Genomic DNA, 19695 nt, shown 5'->3' on the forward strand with positions numbered 1-19695 from the left:
TCAAGGGGGAGAGTATTGCAGAAAAGGAAGCCTTCATTTTCCACAAGGAATGAAGGGAGCAAGAGTTGAGGTCATCTCTAAAATTACTTCATCTCTGGAAAGAAGTGAATTTCCTGATTTAGTCTAAATAGGGCAAGTCAACACCCTCAGTTTTCTGGAGGCTCATCATTAAAGGTTTGATTGCCCTTTTCTCTCCTCTTCCTGAAAAACTTAAAATAGAAGCTACTCTGGAGATTTAGGTTACTTTTAATACATAATAATATCTGAATTTAAAATCACTGTCATTTAGGCCCTAGTTAATTACAGTAGAACCTCACTAAACTTTATACCCTATAGTTCAACATAAAAATGGTCTCTCCCTTCTTCTCAGCAAATAATTAATAGTGAAGTGCTGTAGTAAGGAATTGCATTACTAAGACTTCATTACTTATACAAAACATTACAAAATATTTACTGACACTATCAAATAGCTAAAACTCAACTAACATTTGTCCAATTAATATTGTGATGCATTATCAATCTCCCCCCTCCCCCTATTTTGAATATTCCAGTGATTTGCAACACATCTCCAACTCTTTAGGGCAACTAATGAGGTTCTACTGTATTCTTACAAGATGTTGCATACATTTAAAACTCTTGATATGGGATGGACTTCTGTTTGATAGAATTTTCTGTTACGCAGTGCTTAAACAAGTTAGCCAATGAGGTTATTTTCAACAACACTAGTGCAGAATGGTTTCTTGTCACTACAGAAGTCCCTGTCTGAAGCTTATTCAGTGAAAAACAACATTTGTTTTGAGAGCACTTGAAATCCAGAAAGAGCGGAACAAGGGAAAGGAAGCAAATAGTATGCCACAAGATTCCAAATATTCATAGTACTATTTACAAATCAATTCATTATTAAATTGACATTCTTGCTTTATTGAAAAAACCTTAATATAAAACATGTATTTCTGAGCAATAAAGAAATATGAATCAGTTCACAACTTGACAAGTGAATTTCATCATTCCAGCATCAACATTTAGACATCCATAAAAACAGGCAGAAATTGTTTAGGTACTAGTTGAATTTGTACCAATTACCTTCCTACAAATTGAGGTAATGTGAAAAACCCCTAGCATTAAAAAAAAAAAAAAAAAAAGCATTGACCTGAATTAAAGTACAAAAGGAAACAAGAAATAGAGAATGTTCCAGTGAAAACTAGTCATTTTTCCTGTACAAGCACGACGTTGAAAGGAAAATCCTGCACCATCTATGGATAAAGCTGTAGAACAACTTCAATAAGTGGGGGGTTAGAAAATCGGCCAGATGAGCTGAAGCAGACTGTTCTACTAAAAACCAACACCTGGTACATTACAAAGACTGAAATAATTAAATATCCTGAGTACACCTGATGAAGGGCTCTAGTTAATAGTGATGAAGGACAAGCTTTACTTTTAGAACTCTCTCTTTAAAGTCTATCAACATTTAAAATGATCGGTTTTGGAAATTTATTTGTTGTTGTGACTGATCAAGGTTCTTGACATGATTCAGATTTTTTAATTTCCTTCAAAAAGGTATTTTCAACACGCAGTTTTTCAACCTCCTGTAAAGAGAGAGAAATATGGTACTCAGAAGAAAGTCTGTCTTCAAGAGATTATACTTATTCTAAATTGTAAAAAGAAAAGCCACTAAATGTGATGACATTAACATCTAATTTTTGCAAGCTGTACTATTTCTTTAGTGTTTTATAACTACAGGAGTAATTAAGAAAATTGAACAATACTGACATTGATGAAACTGACTAGCTATGAATCAAACATTGTTGCATGGAATTGCAGGATGCCAGGAATAAGTTAAATAAGGGAATGAGAATTCTAGTCTCCTGATCAAGCTTTTGCTTTCTGTTCGACCTCAAATCATTTATTTAATCTGTATTCTAATTTCTGGGACACATACCTCAGTAAGTTTGGCATAATCTTTCTTCAGTTTCACAAGATACTGAATCTTCTGGTTTAGGTTTTGGTGACCTACTAACTTCCCGTTCTCCACAGCGAGAAACTCTACTTGCTTCCTTAGCAAGTCCATCTCCTGTAATTAAATAATAAATTAAATACAAAATGTGTGTCTTTTTTTGACATGTTCAGATTTTAAGAAAGCTGTTTCTTGTGAAATTGGCAATACTGCTACTGTAGAACCTCAGCATTACAAACACCTCAGGAATGGAGGTTGTTCATAACTCTGAACAAAACATTATGGTTGTTCTTTCAAACGTTTACAACTGAACACTGACTTAATACAGCTTTGAAACTTTACTATACAGAAGAAAAATGCTGCTTTACGCCCTTTTTTAAAGTAGTTTATGTTTAACACAGTACTGTACTGTATGTACTTTTTTTTTTTGGTCTGCTGCTGTCTGTTTGTGTACACCCGGTTCCAAATGAGGCATGTGGTTGACTGGTCAGTTCATAATTCTGGTGTTCATAACTCTGAGGTTCTACTGTATTTAAGTCTGTTGTAGCATATAACATAGCTATGGGTCCATCCACCAATTGATACCTACTTGTTACTCAGTCTCATTGGCTACTAGACTAGATTTCTCTAGAGGACAAGTACAGTTGGGCTGATCTGTATTTCAGATCACGTTTGCATAGAACTCCCCTTGGCATTTGATTACTACACTACGAAATACAGTTGAAATAAAAATAATCTATAAAGTAAAAAGCCACATTTTGGGAGGCAGTCCTTGACTCCTTTACAGTTTGCTGGTTAATTCACAATATTGACTATTTATCATGGGTTTGTCTCCCAATCAATGAGGTTCTAGTGGATACAATTGGTGAAAGGAAGTCACACGTTGCTTATAACCTTTTCAATTTTGTGTCTCTCTTCACAGGCTTCTTCTAGTTTTGATCTCATTTCTTCTTTTTCCTGGAATGTTTTTGACTCCAAAGCTCTTGTTCGTTCTATTTCCATGGTCATTTCAAGATAGGCACTCTCTGTGCTCTTAAGGGCATTTTTGGTCTCTGCTAATCTGCAGATATAAAAGTATTATAAAACACATCAAATTAACCACGTTAATGCATTCACATCACTCCTCTATATCCCATCACATTCTTTTATTAAAAGGTCCTTTTGGGATACGTGCCCTAGAATATGTTAATAGGTACTGTTTAACACTGGTACATAACCACCATCTTCAATTGCCTGATCTTTTAAGGGTATGTCTACACTGCAATTAAAAAAGCTGTGGCTGGCCTATTCCAGCTGACTCAGGCTTGTGGGGCTTGCACTAAGAGTCTGTTTAATTGTGGTGTAGGCATTCAGACTTGGGCTGGAGTGCACACTCTAGGACTCTGCAAGGTAGGACGACCCCAGAGCTCGGACTGCAGCCTGAGCCTGAACATCTACACTGCAATTAAACAGCCCCTTAGCCTGAGCCCTCGGAGCCTAAGTCAGCTTCACGGGCCAACTGTGGTGTCTAATTGCAGCGTAGACATACTCTAGCTAGTGTCCTTCACTTGGAATTCAATGCTGGGCAGAAGTACTCCATTTCAAGCTTAAATTTCCAACTCTTTCAACTAAGCTAATGAAATTGGAAATGGAATCGTAGCCTACAAGAACTTCCTAGAGTGCACTTCACTCATAAAAATCCAGCACTCAGAAGGTGAACTCAGAGTCTCTTATATGAAGATTATATTACTATTTCATTTGATTGCATGCTGGTGAATCTCTCTTCAAATACAGAATTTTGGCTCACAATTCATTCAGCCTGATGCCTTAAACATTCTTTTTCTTGATCACAAGACCAGAAGCAGTGCTCAGGAAACATTGTGCTCTGACAAAACCTTTCTAGCCCTGGCAGGTTGTGAAGTGTAAGATCTTAAAATGTATGTGTTATCAGTATTTCCACTGTTAATGAATATACACTTGTGAACCTGTTAATGTTTTACAAAAACTTAATACAGTTTCACTTTTATTTTTCCTCCCCAGAAGTCTGAGAGTACCAGCGCTGCTGCAAAAAGCAGGTCCTGTTTCCACATTGAAGAGGAACAACAAAAGGCCTAAAGGTGAGAAGAGACACTAATAGACAATATCTTTTCTGTCTTTTGTCTGATATTTTCTCCACTTAAAAGATAACTTGCAAAGGTGGAAAAAACCAGGCCTCGTGTCTTACTGCTTCTTTATGATGCAATAAAAACAGCCTGAAAGGTTTGTTGGAAAAAGGTGATTCCTCCCATCCCACCTTGCTTTTTACATTAGTAATTCAGGTCTTTTCTACTCTAGAAAACTCTTTGGTGACCAGAGCACTAGTAAAATATGACACTCCAAGAGATAAGATTAAAAGCTGAGCATTAGAGAGGAGATGAGAATTTTTGTCTGGTTAAAACACTTATTTAAATCTAGTGCTTAATGAACATGGGGGATACAAGGTGTCTTTATTAAGGATTCAACATTTTGCCTCTTCAGTTTAGGTGCAGGTGCGCACGGTACATACCCTGAGACACTTACCCACCCAAGAAACCCTCTAGCTAAGCCAGGGAATTCCAGATTTGACATTCTCTATATTTCCAAGGTTAAAAACATCAATTAGGGGAAAAAAAATAGATATTCATGTCATCTTTATATATAAACAGCAAAAACAAAAAAAAACACAACCCATTTTTTAAAACATTCTTTGCCAGTCACCTTTCATTCTTTTGGCCCACTGACATTCTTCTTGAATGTAAAAAAGGAACTGCTGATGACAGCAGGCTGCATGGGGCTTTGCTGGAAGAAGAAACCATGGAAGTGATACAAATAGACTTTAATATTTAAACTCTAAGCAGCACCAAACTACTGTGGTCATAGGAACATTAGAAAATAAAACCAAGTTAAATAGACAAACTAGAAGTTCTATATAATGTTCAACAGGCAAATACTGACAAAAACGTGAGGAAATGCATGGTTTAAAATCAGCTTCTTCTGTTTAGAATTTTGCTTCCCTCCCATTCCCACCATTTGAAATCTGATATCACAGGAGAAACCAATAGTCTCAAATTCCTAAAATTGCAGATTAATGGGGGTGGGGTGGGCAGGAGAGAGTTTATGGTAATCAGAATGCTGATGTGAATGTAATGTACAATACTAATGTAACATCAAGGCTAGGAACAAATGCTACACACATTACTGGAAAGCTTAATTTTCCATCTCTCTAAAGGTGTATTCATTTCTAGCACTAAAGACTCAAGATATGAATATTAAATGAAGCAATCCGCTTGGTTCCGCATACCAGCAGTGTTACTTTGACACTGATTCAACTCTTGGAAACTCTCTTTCTTTGTTTACATGAGCTCTGCCTATTAAAGCAGATTTTGAAGAATATTGAGGCAAACTTGAAAACAGTTATTTGAAAACTACTACATTTTGAGGGTAACAACAAATTCCTGCTTACTATTAAAAAGGGAAACTGTTCGGTAGTTCAGGCCAAAATTTATTTTTTAAGACAGATTTTAATAATTAATGACTAAACTCAGAATTGTTTCCATTTTTTACAAGTTTTATTTGCATGGAAAATATGCCCCTGCAGGGTTCATAGTCTAACTATTGCAGCACTGTTATTGCATGAGTACTTGAAGTGACATGGATTAGCTAATGACAATATCAGCACTATTTCAAGACCGATCTTCATCCATCATGTCTTGACTACTATCCATCCAATATGCAGCCTATACTGCTGAGTTTCTAGCAGCAGGGACTAAATATGGCTCCCCCCATATTTATACGGCACAGGGCAATCTAATGGCACTCAAATAGTAAATTATTTATTTTCATCATTCATTCAAACTGACTGAAAGGCAAAAATTAAGTAATTAGTACAATAAATGGTAAAAAGTTAGATTTTTAAAATTCTTCAGTTTTAAATGTAATATATTGTTTTAATTCAAATAATCTAAAATAAAATATTGATTTTAACATGAGTGTCCCTAATAAGTGATAAGCTTTTTTAAAAAAAAATTTAAGGCCCATATTGCAACCACTTTCTCATATGCACAGTCCCATTAATATCAGCGGGGCTACTCACATGAATTTTATGCTTCTTCATAGGACTGGCCCTCTTTTCTGAATCAAATTGACTCTGAAAAGTCTTACAAATGAACAGAAAACTACAGTTACTTACCCTGTCATAACTGTAGTTCTCTGAGATGTTGGACTTAGTGTGGATGCCACTGTAGGTATGCAAGTGTCCATGTAGGTGAGATCAGATTCTTTTTCATAGTTGTTTCCGTTGGGTCTATGTGATGGCATAAAAGAGCAGAGTGGCCTTGACTCTCCATTTCCCTCACAATTTGAAACCTATGTTAGCTGAGGACCTTGAAAGTGGGAATAGAGGGTGGGTTGTGGGATCCACACTGACTACAACATCCTGAAAAATCTGTTACTATAGGGTAAGCAATTGTACTTTCTTCTCCAAGAATATGGCAGTGTGGATGCCACTATAGATGACTGGCAAGCAGTATCTTCTTCAGGATGTTGAGAATGAAGAATGCCATCTGCATCAAAACAAAGATCTGTATATAACTCTCTTCAATGAGGCATGGGATCTGGTAGCCAAATCCAGTGCACAATGTTTTACAAATGTAAGCAGACTGCACCACAGAAGCAAACTAGCAGATTTTGGATGTAAGCATGTTTGGAATAGGCCGAGGAATCTGCCAGACTCAGGTAGAGGGGGTCTTGATGGACAGAGAGGGCGGTTTATTCACCAACAGGTAACACAGGTGATGGTGACTGAGTTATCCATGTAGTCATTGATATGAAATGGCCAGGTCTTTCAAATGGCCAGTTATTGCTACAAACAGGCATGTGGACAATTGACAAGATTTAGTCAGGTCAATGTAGTAACTACAGGGCATGAGATATGTCTGAAGTGTTCAGTTTCTTCTCCCTGGTGTGACTTAGGGAAGAACAGACATTGCTCGATTTATGTGAAAATCCGACAACACACTGAGATTAGCTTTGCATGATGTCTCAGAACTCCTTTGTCTTGCGGAATGAGGTTATGGAGGTTCTGCCATGAGCACCTGAAGCTCACTCATTCTCCTGGCTGAGATGATGGCCATCAGAAGACTATTTTAAGGGTCAGATGGCGAGAGGGCTTAAATGGCAGCCCCATCAGCTTTAGGAAGCCCTGAGGTTTCATGCTGGGCTGAGTCTGCAAGCATGCATAAGGCCCTTAGGAAAAAGATTGAAAGTGACCTCATCAGAAGCTGATAAACTGATATTGCCGCCACATGATCAAATTGAAGGATAGTCTGGAATGTTTCCAATGCAGTAAATAATCCAGAACTTTAGGTGCTGAGGCCTGCTTTGATATTAGGTCATGTTGGGTCATACATATAGAAAACCTCTTCCACTTGAAGGAGTAAGTCTTCCTTGTGGATTGTTTCATGCTAGGATCTCCTGAACATGTGAAGAGCAGTCGTTTTCCAAAGTACTCCGCCAATCAGCTGTAGAGTCATGACATCTGGATGGAAATTTGTCCCTTGTTCAGTGACAAGTGTGGACCATCTGGAAGCCTGATTGGAAGCTGTGCTGACAGGCAGGAAGTCCATCACCCAGAACTGCCTCCGCCTGCAGAGAACTATGAGTATGAGCTTGGCTCAATCTCGTCTGGCTTTGGCAATCACCCTGGGGATTAATGGGATGGAGAGGCATACAGTAGCTTGTGGTTCTTTGGGCAGGGAAGAAATCTGGAGCGTTTCCCAGGCCTGTCCTGTCAGATTTCCTGGTTGCTCCTCTGATTCTGGTGAGGGGGCTCTTGCTATAGTTATGCAGAGGGAGACCAGGATATTCTCTTCATAAAGATATGTGGTGGGCCACAGCTGCAAAACTGGTGGGATGGTGGAGCCCACTATGACCAGAAAGGCCACAGTGGCAGATTGTCGGTGGCCTATCTGCTGCCAGTCTTATTGGGTCAACGGAACTGGGTGTTCTTAGGGCAGGGGTCAGCAACCTTTCAGAAGTGATGTGCCGAGTCTTCATTTTTTCATTCTAATTTCAGGTTTCACGTGCCAGTAATATATTTTAATGTTTTTAGGTCTCTTTCGATAAGTCTATAATATATAACTAAACTACTGTTGTATGTAAAGTAAATAAGGCTTTTAAAATGTTTAAGAAGCTTCATTTAAAATTAAATTAAAATGCAGCGCCCTCTGGACTGTTGGCCAGGACCCGGGCAATGTGAGTGTCACTGAAAAGCAGCTCACATGCCGCCTTCGGCATGCATGCCATAGGTTGCCTACCCCTGTCTTAGGGTATAGCCTAGGGTTTTGTTACAGTCTCTCTGGTGGAGTCAGGAAACGAGAGGCCTGGAAAGAGGGAGAACTCCTCCTCTGGGAACAACAGTGCCATCTGACACAGTTGCAGTGAAGATGGTGCTGGATGAAAGGTGAGGGTGGATCCTCAAGAGCACACCTAGGCAGGAATGGGTCATCAGCCCGCGCCAGATCAGTGCCAGAAGGGGGCTCAGTGTCAGGACGAGGCAGAAGTCTCTCCACTTTCTTCCCCTAGGTCTGAGGTTATCTGCATGGATCGCTCCAAAAGATGCTTCACATACCTGGATTTCCAAGTGTGAGAAGAGATGCAGCAGCAGACGGAGCATATTTTAGGGAGATGAGCTTCCCTGAGAAAGAAAACATCTCCTATACCCATATGTCATAAACAGATAGTTAAGGGTTAATGTCTCTTATCTGTAAAGAGTTAAGAAGCTCAGTAAACTTGGCTGACACCTGACCAGAGGACCAATGGGGGGACAAGATACTTTCAAATCTTGGTGGAGGGAAGTCTTTGCGCTTTTTGTTTTGTTCGTTCCCAAGCTCTCCAAATCTTTCTGAATCAGTCTCTCATGTTTCAAACGTGTTAGTAACAGCCAGGCAAGGCGTATTAGTCTTATTTTTGTTTTCTCAACTTGTAAATGTTCCTTTTTGCTGAGAGGATTTTACCTCTGTTTGCTGAAACTTGAACTAAGGCTAGAGGGGGTTCCTCTGGGCTATATGAATCTGATTACCCTGTAAAGTATTTTCCATCCTGATTTTACAGAGATGATTTTTACCTCTCTTTCTTTAATTAAAAGTTTTCTTTTTAAGAACCTGATTGATTTTTCCTTGTGTTGAGATCCAACAGGTTGGATCGGTGTTCACCAGGATCTTGGTGAAAAAGCCTCTCAAGGCTGCCCAGGGAGGGGAAGGTTTTGGGGGGACAGGAAGAGTTCCAGACACTGAAATTTCTGGATGGTTGCAGTGTGACCAGATCTAAGCTAGTAATTAAGCTTAGAAGTGTCCATGCAGGTCCCCACATCTGCACCCTAAAGTTCAGAGTGGGGGAGAAACCATGACACCATATATATAGGCATCAGGCCACTGCACAGAGGGCTTAGAGTCCACCATTTTAAATGGCTGTGCAACTTCGCGCTGGTGCATGGGGAGGGACAGGGTATGTTTCCTTTATTTCCATTTTTTTTTGGTTTTGTTTTTTGGAACATCCAACTAAAAGGAAGAACTTAAAAATCAAACAAGATGAATATCTTTTCACAGGTAAATTTGGCGCTTGGACAAAAGCCTGACTGGATTGGACACAGTTGGGATTTCACCTTGCTGCCACAGGTGGGTAAGGAACTGAGGGAGTTTCGAGGCCACTCTGCCCTTTATGCTCCTGCATGGGAACCACAAGGAAACACAAGGTCATGAATGGTCCCAACCGACATGGCTGGCTATGCAAGAGATTCTGAGCTCACGTGCATGATGTGCATGCATACCTTACCATGGAAACCACACTGACACATACTCAAAGAATCTCATGCAGTTTCAGCATATTTCAGAGCATTTTACCTAGACAGGAGCTTTGTATCAAATTTAGAAACTGTTATTGCCACCTATTGATAAAAATGCTATGAACTGAATGTTTATTTTAAAAGGTAGACAGGATTTCTGGTTTGAGGCTTTTTTTGTTCACATCTTCAATGTTAGTTGGAAAATGTCTTTTTTTTAAGAAGTAAGTAAATTATTTTCAGTATTTAAAACAGTTTTTGTGATCCAGTTTTCAGGGTGATGAAAAATATTTAAACTTACTCTGATCTAATTTTCAGTATTTCTTCCATCGCTTTATTCTGAAAAGATTCAAAATAGGAAGCGTTACAGCAGTAAAATTTAGAAGTTATAACAGTATTTATATGCAATTATTTAACAGCAAGCTTCTTAGTCTTTTCTGACACTGAAATAATCTTGTAACACTGCCTGACTAATATTACCAACATTCACAGCTGACTATTAAGCGGTATGGTGTCCTTGTTATGTAAACATTATCCCCCGACCGGATGAACCACAACCAGCCAGCTGGTGCAGCTGTAAGACTGGGCTGCACTATCTGGGAAGTGCGCAGCCAGGCCTCACTCAGCACATGCCATGAGCAGCCTCCACTGTAACTTAATATTGGTTTCTTTGGGCAGAAACTTCAGGAGAGGAAAGCGGTACAAGCTGCAACTCCAGCCTTGTCTCCACTCTGGGGCAAGTTGACCTAAGTTACACTACTCCAGCTATATGTTTTGTTCTGTTTCATATCAATGCAAAATTTATAATTCTAGTGAATTCTAAAGGACACTGGGCCTGATTCAAATCTAGCATTGCTTTTACACTGGTTTAACTTGATTGAATTCAACAGTGATAATGATTAAGGCCGTACCAAATTCACGGCCATGAAAAACGTGTCATGGACCATGAAATCTGGTCTCCCTGGTGAAATCTGGTCTTGTGCATGCTTTTACCCTACACTGTACAGATTTCAGGGGAGAGACCAACATTTCTCAAATTGGGGGTCCTGACCCAAAAGGGAGTTGCAGGGGGGTCATGGTATTGCCACCCTTACTTTTGCGCTGCCTTCAGAGCTGGGCGGCCAGAGAGAGATGGCTGTTGACCAGGTGCCAAGCTCTAATGGCAGCATCCCGCCAGCGGCAGCACAGAAGGGTGGTAAAACCACGCCACTCTTACTTCTGCGCTGCTGCCATCAGAGTTGTGTGGCCGGAGAGTGGTGGCTGCTGGCTGACGGCCCAGCTCTGCAGACAGCAGCATAGAAGTAAGGATGGCAATACTATAGCATCCTTACTTCTGCACTGCTGCTGGTGGCAGCTCTGCCTTCAAAGTTGGGCTCCCTGCCAACAACCACCCCTCTCCAGCTGCCAGCTCTGAAGGCAGTGACGCTGCCATTTACAGCAGAGTAAGAGAGGAGAATGAGAACCAGTGAACTTGATTCATCTACACTGGGATATGGAGGCCATGTCTACACTTACTGGGCATCGATGCTGCCGTGATCTATGCACAATGCTCTTCCATCAACTTACTTTACTCCTCTCATTCCGGTGGAGTACCTGAGTTGACCGGAGAGCGCTCTGTGGTTGATTTAACGGGTCTTCACTAGACCTGCTAAATCAGCCCCCGCTGCATCGATCGCAGCAGTGTCAATCCTTGGTAAATGTAGACATGGCATCTATGTCCTGGTGAAGATTAATCAAGCTCAGTGGATCTCTTTCTCCTCTCTTATTCTGCTGTAAATCATCATTACTGTTGTTGAATTCAATCAAGTTAAGCCAGCGTAAAAAGCAATGATAGATTAAAATCAGGCCCAGTATCCTTTAGAATTCACGAGAATTATAAATTTTGCATCGATATGAAACAGAACAAAACATGAACAGCAACACTTACAATCAGCAAGAGAACTGATCATATAAAAAGATAATACCTTTGATAGTCTCTCTTCAGCAATTTCCTTCTCTCTCTCTTTTAGATGCTGAATGTCAGAGTGCTTGTGACCACTGCAGAAGTCCAAGAATGAGAATTCATCTTTCTTATGTGCAAAGGGAACCATTTATAACACAAGAGCTGCACCAGAAAAAACTAGTAATAACTTGTAATTTTCTTAATGCTTGCTCAGAGTCTGATTACCATATAATCACAAAATACAGTTCTGGAAAAAGTTTAAACTTTTATATTCTTAAGAGTTTTAGTTACCAAAAATACATTCTCTCCAAAAGAAAGATTTTTGCTATGGGCAGTGAAATCAGCATTTTAATTAAAAAAAAAAAAAAGTTTCATTTGGTGTTGGTTTAAGAACAGAAGTTTCTAATACAGAGCTTAAAGATAAACCTCAGGGTTTCAAGTAAACATTTTTAGAGGCCACAATTTTGATACTCCATATGGATTGCAGAAAACAACTTCCTTCTAAGAGAATTCAAAAGTCTTGCTTAGTTAAGAGGAAATGATTTTTATTCAGAATATTTAGAGACTTGTTTGAGTTTAACAGAAGATAACAAAAACACTCAAGAAACAGTTGGAAGAAAAGATAAACTATCAGAAAACAAAGAAGTGTTTATTTTTCTTTCTGAGTCACTTGTGATTATCTTTACTATTTTAGAAAAACTATGTGAGAAGACATTTACATATACTAAAGGCAGGGCTGGTAGCAAGGCCTATTATGCAGACTGCAGAAGATGTGTACAGGAAGAGAAAGGATTGTCTCATGGGGAAGGCAATTGAATCTTGCCTTGGAAATCTGAATTTCATCCCCATCAGACTCCCTGTGTGATGCTAGTCAAGTTACTGACCTCTTGTGAGAAGTTTCTGATATATTCCTTATTTACTAGGTGCCTGATTTGAGACCTTATGATCTGATTTGCAGAAGTGCTGAGTGCTAGCAGCTGCAATTAAAGTCAATGGAGCTGAGGTCTGAACATATTAAGTGCTACATACTTTGAAAAAATCACGTCCACGTGTCTCACGTTGGGCACCCAAAATTAGGTACTTGACCTTCTCTTTGAGCCTCAGCTCCCTATCTGTAAAACTTTGTAATATTCTAATTTTCAACGCTTCCTAATGGAAAGGCAGATTCAAGTCCTACCTTATATCCAGTTGTAAGGTGCCACACCTTTGTATATGACTTGTCCTTTATTACATTAAGGTTTTTCCTTAATTGATTAATAATTAGTAGTAACAAAATCTCATTCACTGATTTATGCTTCAAAACAACAACTTCATATATTTAACATTTTGTAAACCCTCTAGGGAGTTCATCAAACAGAAAAACACCAGAACAAATGAAAATTTTGAGGGAAAAAAAAAGTCTAAAAGCAAGCGCGCAGCCTGCAGATTCAGACAAAGATCATACTTTTTACAGTCTATGGGTATGCACCAGTTTGAAGCCTTTTCACTAATCATCTTTTCATTTTGCACAAAGCATAGAAAGTTATGTTTCTTACTGTCGAAGATGAGGTGTGGAATTCTGACTCCATTTAAGTCAATGGGAAAACACCAATTGATGGCACTGGGACAGTATTTAGTTTTGTCTATTTTTCTAATATGGATAGTGTTTATATTCTATTACTTTTCCCAGTTAAAAGTTGCATGAACAGGTAACTAGGAGTTATAAACTTGTTTCTTTTATAACTTTACAAATGATTACAGTACAATAATTATTTCAAAGGCAATACTATTTACTGGCCATTAAAGCATACCATGAAAATAGGTTTCATTGAGTTCTCTTAGTTTAATTAGTTCTGATACTGCAAGTATAATATTACACATACCGTAAAGATGAAGAATTACAATTTAGTTTACATAATCACTTAAGAGTTAGGACAGCTTTTTACCAGTTCTTCCTTTCTCTCTGATACTCTTCAAGCTGGCTCTGTAGGTTCCTATTATTTTCTGTTAATATCTGCATTTCCAGGCGCAGATTTTCTAGTTCACATAACTGTCCCTAAACCAAGCAAGAAAAAAATGTTATTTGAACACTACACCACAATTCTTGTTTTCATTTACAAGTAAACAATTTCCAGTAAAGTACAGAAGGAACAAATATTCTGAAACTGTTCAATGGAAGACATAATAAATTCTCTGTCAAGATCCTATCACGAGCATAATTTGGGGAGCAGGCATTGCCCCCTCACCTCAAACAGCAAGCCTCACGCAGGCTCAGAATTTACCCCCACACCGCACTCCACATGCAGCCCCGTTGGCCTGACTGTAACTGCTCCCCCAAATACAGAAGTCAAACTACCACCTATGGATCCCGTACCAATAAAGCGTGAACAAAACTTGCTTTGCAGAAAGCCAAGGTTGCTGGTAGATCAGCAACAGAGACTGCAACAAAGTGATACAAGAGACTATCTTTTTTCAATCAGCTGATTGCTCTGCTTCTTTAGAATGCTACCAGCACAGGAAAGGAGATGATCAAGAGCAGGCTTCCTGCATGGCAGTGCTGAGTGCCAAACACCAATCCACTAGGATAGTCTATATACATTTAATATTAACTTTAACCTTCAAAACTACCTTTTCTGTTGACTTCACATTACCTTTAGCCTTAGGATTTCATCATTTTTAGCTCTTCTTTCTTCATTTAATTCAGATACAAGATGCTCCAGAGTAATTGCAGAAGCTTTCCGATCTGCTATTTCCTGCTCCTGAGTTTCCAGGAATTTTGCCAGATTAACACCAAAATTAGGGGGAGTTTTTGGACTCTGACAAATAAAAACAGTCATACTGAGAAGGGGGAGTCTTCCCTATACTGCATAAGCATACATTAAAAGATTTTACTTGTTCATGCTGTATAGCTAGGAGACAAACATCAATAATGTTGTTTACCTTACAAAACAGAAATAGGATTTCACAGACTATACAACTCTTTTCAATATACAGTCACTATTTCTGTACCCAGGCTAAAGATGTTTTCCCCACACACACACGAACACACACACTGCTTTGCTTCTTCAGTGAAGTAAAACTACAGTACATAATTAAAATGAAATACTATACCTCTGGCAGCACTACTGCAGCAGACTCCACAAAACAGTCTAATTGTTGCATTTTTAGTTCATAGTCACTTTTCCTCTTTTCCAGTTCTTCTGTTTTTTTGTCCAGCTATTATAAAGCCCAATCAATTAAAATTCAGTTAGCACTAAATGTTCACAGAATGTTGAAAGAATTAAAGCAAAAACTAATAGTTTGTAAGTATGCAAGTTTACGGTATATATTCTGAGTACATTAATATATTTGACTTCAGACTATGTTTTACCCTGTCAACAGTTCTTCCACATTTACTGTACCTACGGTCTTGGTTCCTTGTTCCTCTCCAAGCAAACACTATTTGAAACATTTAAACAAGGTACTATGTTAGCAGCTAATCTGCTTCTTTTTGGCTAGCATTCAGCCTCACTCTAGTCAGGGTACATAAATGACACAATGAAAATCAAGCTGCAGTGCGTAGTTACGTGTCAGTGAAAGGATCTGGCAGGGAAGGCAATGGGGAACCACTCTGGCAGCGGGGAGCTTCCAGAGCCTTTCCCTACTGCGTCCTCTTGTCAGAGCCTCTCTCTGTTGCCAGAGTCTTTCCCTGTGGCGGGGAAAGGCTTCAGCAGGACACTGCACTGTAGATGGGGGAAGCACTGTTTGGGCCAATGGAAACCCGTACAAGGTACAGAGAGAGTGCTCATGTGTCTCTTTACTCACCTAAACAGTGCCTCACTACCTACATTACTACTTATACTCGTGTTAGGGAAATGTGCAGTGCACGTACTCTACACACTCCTGTAAGGAGCATGCAGGATAGATGTACCCTAAGGTAGGTGGATATTTGTGCTCCAAAAGATATTAGGGGTGACTTCAAATCACCCTCTTACTTTGTATCATTTACACCGCTCATTGGTTATCCACAAAAACTACCGCATATGACAAAGAGGAAAAAGAAAACCCCGTTTTGTATTGTTCAGACCTCATGTTGTTGTGTCTTTATTTCCACTCTCATGTAAAATCAAAGCCTTCAGAAGTAACCCTTGTGCTAGCTTGGGACTCCCCATTAGCAAGTTGTAAAGCTTATCCAGACCTTTGTTCAAAATCCTTTAATTTATCACTGTCCAATGCAGTGAGAAATATATTGTCAACAAAAAGCAATCAGTTAGGGAGGTGTGTGTAGGTTGCAATGTATGATGTAAGTCTCTCAAAAAAATGAATGAATTTAGGAACGTCCTAAATTTTACCTGTTCCTTAAGTTCCTGAATTAAAGCTTCTTTCTTTACTAAGTCTTCTTGTGCACACTGAAGCAATACTGCATGTTTTTTAGAAGCCTCTGTTAACTTGCTTAGTTGCTCAGTGGTATGGTTCAGGTCTTCATACAGTAGTTCTATCTGTTTTATTTAAATGGACAAACAAAAGTAGAAAAAGTGAAATAAATAGAAATAAAATACCTGCTTTGGAAGAGTAAAGCGGTGTACAGTAATGGTTTATTAATTACAAGGGTCCCTTTCCCTCTACCTTTTTTTGGTTTAAATAAAGTCAGAACTAAAGTAAATATTCATCCCTAAAGATAAACTTCTTATTTTGGCTATTCTTGATATGTAGTATCTTAGCCCCAGAGCAAAATTTTGTAACAAAGTTTTCAAAGGTACCTTAGGATATTTTAAAGTTACAGTTAAATTATTAGTCCATGTTTTCCATTATAAGTAGAGCTGCAGGTTTGTCATGGTGCAGAAAAAGCCATTGATACCATGTTTTCTCAGTTTGGCCATGACTCCTCTGTCTGTGTGCGTGACTTACTACAGGAAGGCTCTAAGTGGGTGTGTTGCCAGCCCAATGCAGAGGGGAGGGGTTTGGAAAATAAGCCCTTCCCACATTTATCCACAGGGTTGGGCAGCACCCCCACCGCTCTAGGCACTGTACCCTAGCGGATTGGGTCACGGTACCACTCAAGTTAACCTACCCAGGACACTATGCCCGGAGCATACAGCTAGGCTCAGCCAGCTGCTGCTGTTGCCTCCATGTGAGTGCAGGGCAGGTTTCTCTCAACCCCCAGGCCTAGTGCTTTCAGCCTGTGTCCCCCTGCCCAGTCCCAGGATCCTGTCTCCCTCTTCACTGACCCTAACAAGTGTTCCCCACTTGGGCCCACCACCAGGGGGATAGTGAGGGGAAGAAGAGGTCCTGGTCCCTTCTGGGGGATGGGATGGAGAAGAGGTCCCAGCTGGGAAAGGAAGACATGCCAAGCCTGAGCCCTGATTGCCAGGGCGCAGCCCTGAGAGCACATTTAGAAGTACCATGCCACCCTCCAGGTCCCAGTGCCCTTGTTCATCATGGAAGACCTGGAATCTGGACTGCAGCCTCTCTTCTCAATGCTGCGGGGCTCAAGGAGGTCCCAGGGCCTCTCCTCTCAGACTTCTGCATTTGTACTTGGGCGGGGGCTTCCTCAGTTGGGCAGAGATGTGAGTACCCCACCTCATTATTTCCTGTGCAGGTAGTAGGTTTCTAGCTGTGCGGCCACAGGCACTGCTTTCTAGGGCACATCCAATAAGGCAGGAAATGGTGGCTGCTGGGTTTCCCCTCAGAGCCAGCCAAGGCAGAAGGGAAATCTCCCATCTTGTGCTCTTGGTCTGAGGACAATGACAAAACTTGCCTCGGAGGTAACGCTGAACTTAATTTGTTACACAATTTATTTTTTTAAATTAAAAAAAAAAAAAATCAGGGAGCAGTCAAGGTAAATTTTTTAGTAACCTGTGGCTTTAAGTTTACCATGACTACATCATGATTTTTCATAAAAAAGTGCTGTGACAAATCTGCAGCCCTAATTATAACTATCTTGGGGTGTAATTTAAGCTAAAACAATCATGTTTTCCAGTTGTACTTACCCAAATATTGCATAGTTTCAGAAGTAAATTAGAGAGTTCAGTGTTTTTTTCCTGTTGCCTTACAATTACGTTTCATACTACAGTACAGATACCCGAGTTGGAGCCTGATAAAGTACCTTGACCGACTGCAGTTTAGTAAGCAATTCAGTTCTGGCTTTCACCTCACAAAGACACGGTAATATAGACCCCAAATTAGTTAGGTCTAAAGCGAAGTCTGCGATCTTATACTATTCCCTAGATCCCTCATGTAGTGGATCTATTTGCAGAGAAAGGGAAGTTTGGGAGGTGAACAGTTTGTTCCGGTAGATGCAGGAATGACGCTAAGTTGCAGAATAGAGGTACTATGTATACTCCTGGGGGAATTCTGCGCTACTGTGTGTGCGCAGAATTCATGTCCTCTGCAGATTTCTTTGCTTCCCTGCAGAAAAATGGCTGACAGGGAAGCAAAAGGAACCTGCAAGAGTAGCCACGCACCACTCCCTAGCAGCACAGATACATCATTTCAAGCACCCAGAGCAGCCAGTGGAAAAGTTGATCACTGCAAGGCTGAGGACATCCCAGTCAGTGGCTCCTGCCCTGAGCCAGGATCAGCTGCTAGTCCCAGCTGAGCTGGAGGCAGGAGAGGAAGGAACTTCCTCTTCCCTTGCAAGGAGCGGCTGGGGCTATGTCAGACCCACCCCCAGAAACCTGCCCCATCACTCCTCAGCTGCGGGAGGAGGGGTCACAGTACGGGGGAGCTGCTCCCCATCCACCCAACCCCCGTGCATCTGGACATCCCATATGCAGACACCTCCACCAGGCCTCACACTGTACAACCAGAACCTCCCAAGCCCTTCATACCTGAACCCCACCCCACTGAACCTCAACCTCTGCATCTGGAGCCCCCCTGCACCCAGACCTCCTGCCTCCGGACCCCTACCCCTGCATCCAGACCATCCCCACTGAGCTCCCTACACTCAAACCCTCACCCTGATAAGCCGTACACCTCTGCACCCCCCTGAACCCCCACATCCAGACCCCCCACTCTCAGCACCCCCTTCTGAGCCCCAACTACCTTCACCTGGAAGCCCCCGCAGAGCTCCATTGCCCGTGAACCTGCAATCCCCCACTAATGAGCCTCTGTACATCCAGATCCCCCATACCTAGACCCCCCACTGAACTGACTGCACCCATATTGTCCCACACAAAATCCTCTCACTTGACACCTGGATCCACTCCACACTTGGATCCTGCCTGCCCCACACCTGGTGGAGAGGGGCAGGGCCCAGGGTGTTTCTGGGGCAGGCCCAAGCCTTGTGCTGTGTCAGAGTTGGGTGCAGCTTCACCACTGAATCCATGTCCCAAGGGTGAGCGGTGGAGAGGCTGCAGGGTGATTTCCCACCTTCGTACAGCCAGTGGCCTGTGCTCCCCACTTCCATGCTGGAGCCTCTGCATTTATTTACTAACAAATAAAGCTTTCAGAATTTTGCATAATTTTAAAATATTGTCTACAGATTTTTTAATTTTTTTGGTGAAGAATTCCCACAGGAGTATACGTAGTCCAAACAGACTATTTTATGAAGACTTAAGTCAAACCTGAGCACCTTCCTCTGTTAGCTATAGGACATGCTCTACAGAATAAATGGGGATGGCAGTGAGAGACTGGATACAGAATATAAAAATAAAACAATTAAAATAGAAAAGATGCAGCCTTAGTCAAACTAACTGTGCATGTTAAATTTTACTCCAGCGGGTGGAGCTTCTGGTTAAAAATTATGGGTAAAGGAGAAGCTTCTTAACATAGCAACACAGAAAAAAAATGACTGTTAAACGCAATATTCTTTTATCATTTTCAGTCAATTATACTTTAAGGACCCGAAACAATTCCCTTTAAACTCAGGCCTGGTCTACTACGTGTTTAAATCGATTTAAAGAGCGTTAAATAGATTTAATGCTGTACCTGTCCACACTACAACGCCCTTTATATCGATATAAAGGGCTCTTTAAATCGATTTCTGTACTCCACCCCGACAAGAGG

The 19695-nt window shown here is 40.6% G+C and overlaps 1 protein-coding gene across 2 annotated transcripts in view; it reads right to left on the reverse strand.

Annotated features, from left to right (window-relative positions):
* Window positions 1-799: 799 nt before the first annotated feature.
* Window positions 800-19695, reverse strand: part of KIF15 (kinesin family member 15) — a 60600-nt gene continuing 41704 nt past the window's right edge. The window contains exons 27-35 of one of the 2 annotated variants that reach the window (XM_032762378.2): window positions 16041-16187; window positions 14821-14925; window positions 14361-14525; window positions 13656-13765; window positions 11753-11825; window positions 10090-10127; window positions 2849-3014; window positions 1940-2071; window positions 800-1586 (exon numbers count right to left, since the gene is read on the reverse strand). In XM_032762378.2, the coding sequence (XP_032618269.1) occupies window positions 1512-1586; window positions 1940-2071; window positions 2849-3014; window positions 10090-10127; window positions 11753-11825; window positions 13656-13765; window positions 14361-14525; window positions 14821-14925; window positions 16041-16187 (1011 nt within the window). In that variant the 3' untranslated portion in view covers window positions 800-1511. Of the gene's footprint in view, window positions 1587-1939; window positions 2072-2848; window positions 3015-8055; window positions 8646-10089; window positions 10128-11752; window positions 11826-13655; window positions 13766-14360; window positions 14526-14820; window positions 14926-16040; window positions 16188-19695 lie in introns of those variants that run through there. The other variant, XM_032762387.2, reaches the window with a different exon arrangement.

The sequence above is a fragment of the Chelonoidis abingdonii genome, chromosome 2 (assembly GCF_003597395.2).
Source record: "Chelonoidis abingdonii isolate Lonesome George chromosome 2, CheloAbing_2.0, whole genome shotgun sequence".
NCBI classification, from domain to species: domain Eukaryota; kingdom Metazoa; phylum Chordata; order Testudines; family Testudinidae; genus Chelonoidis; species Chelonoidis abingdonii.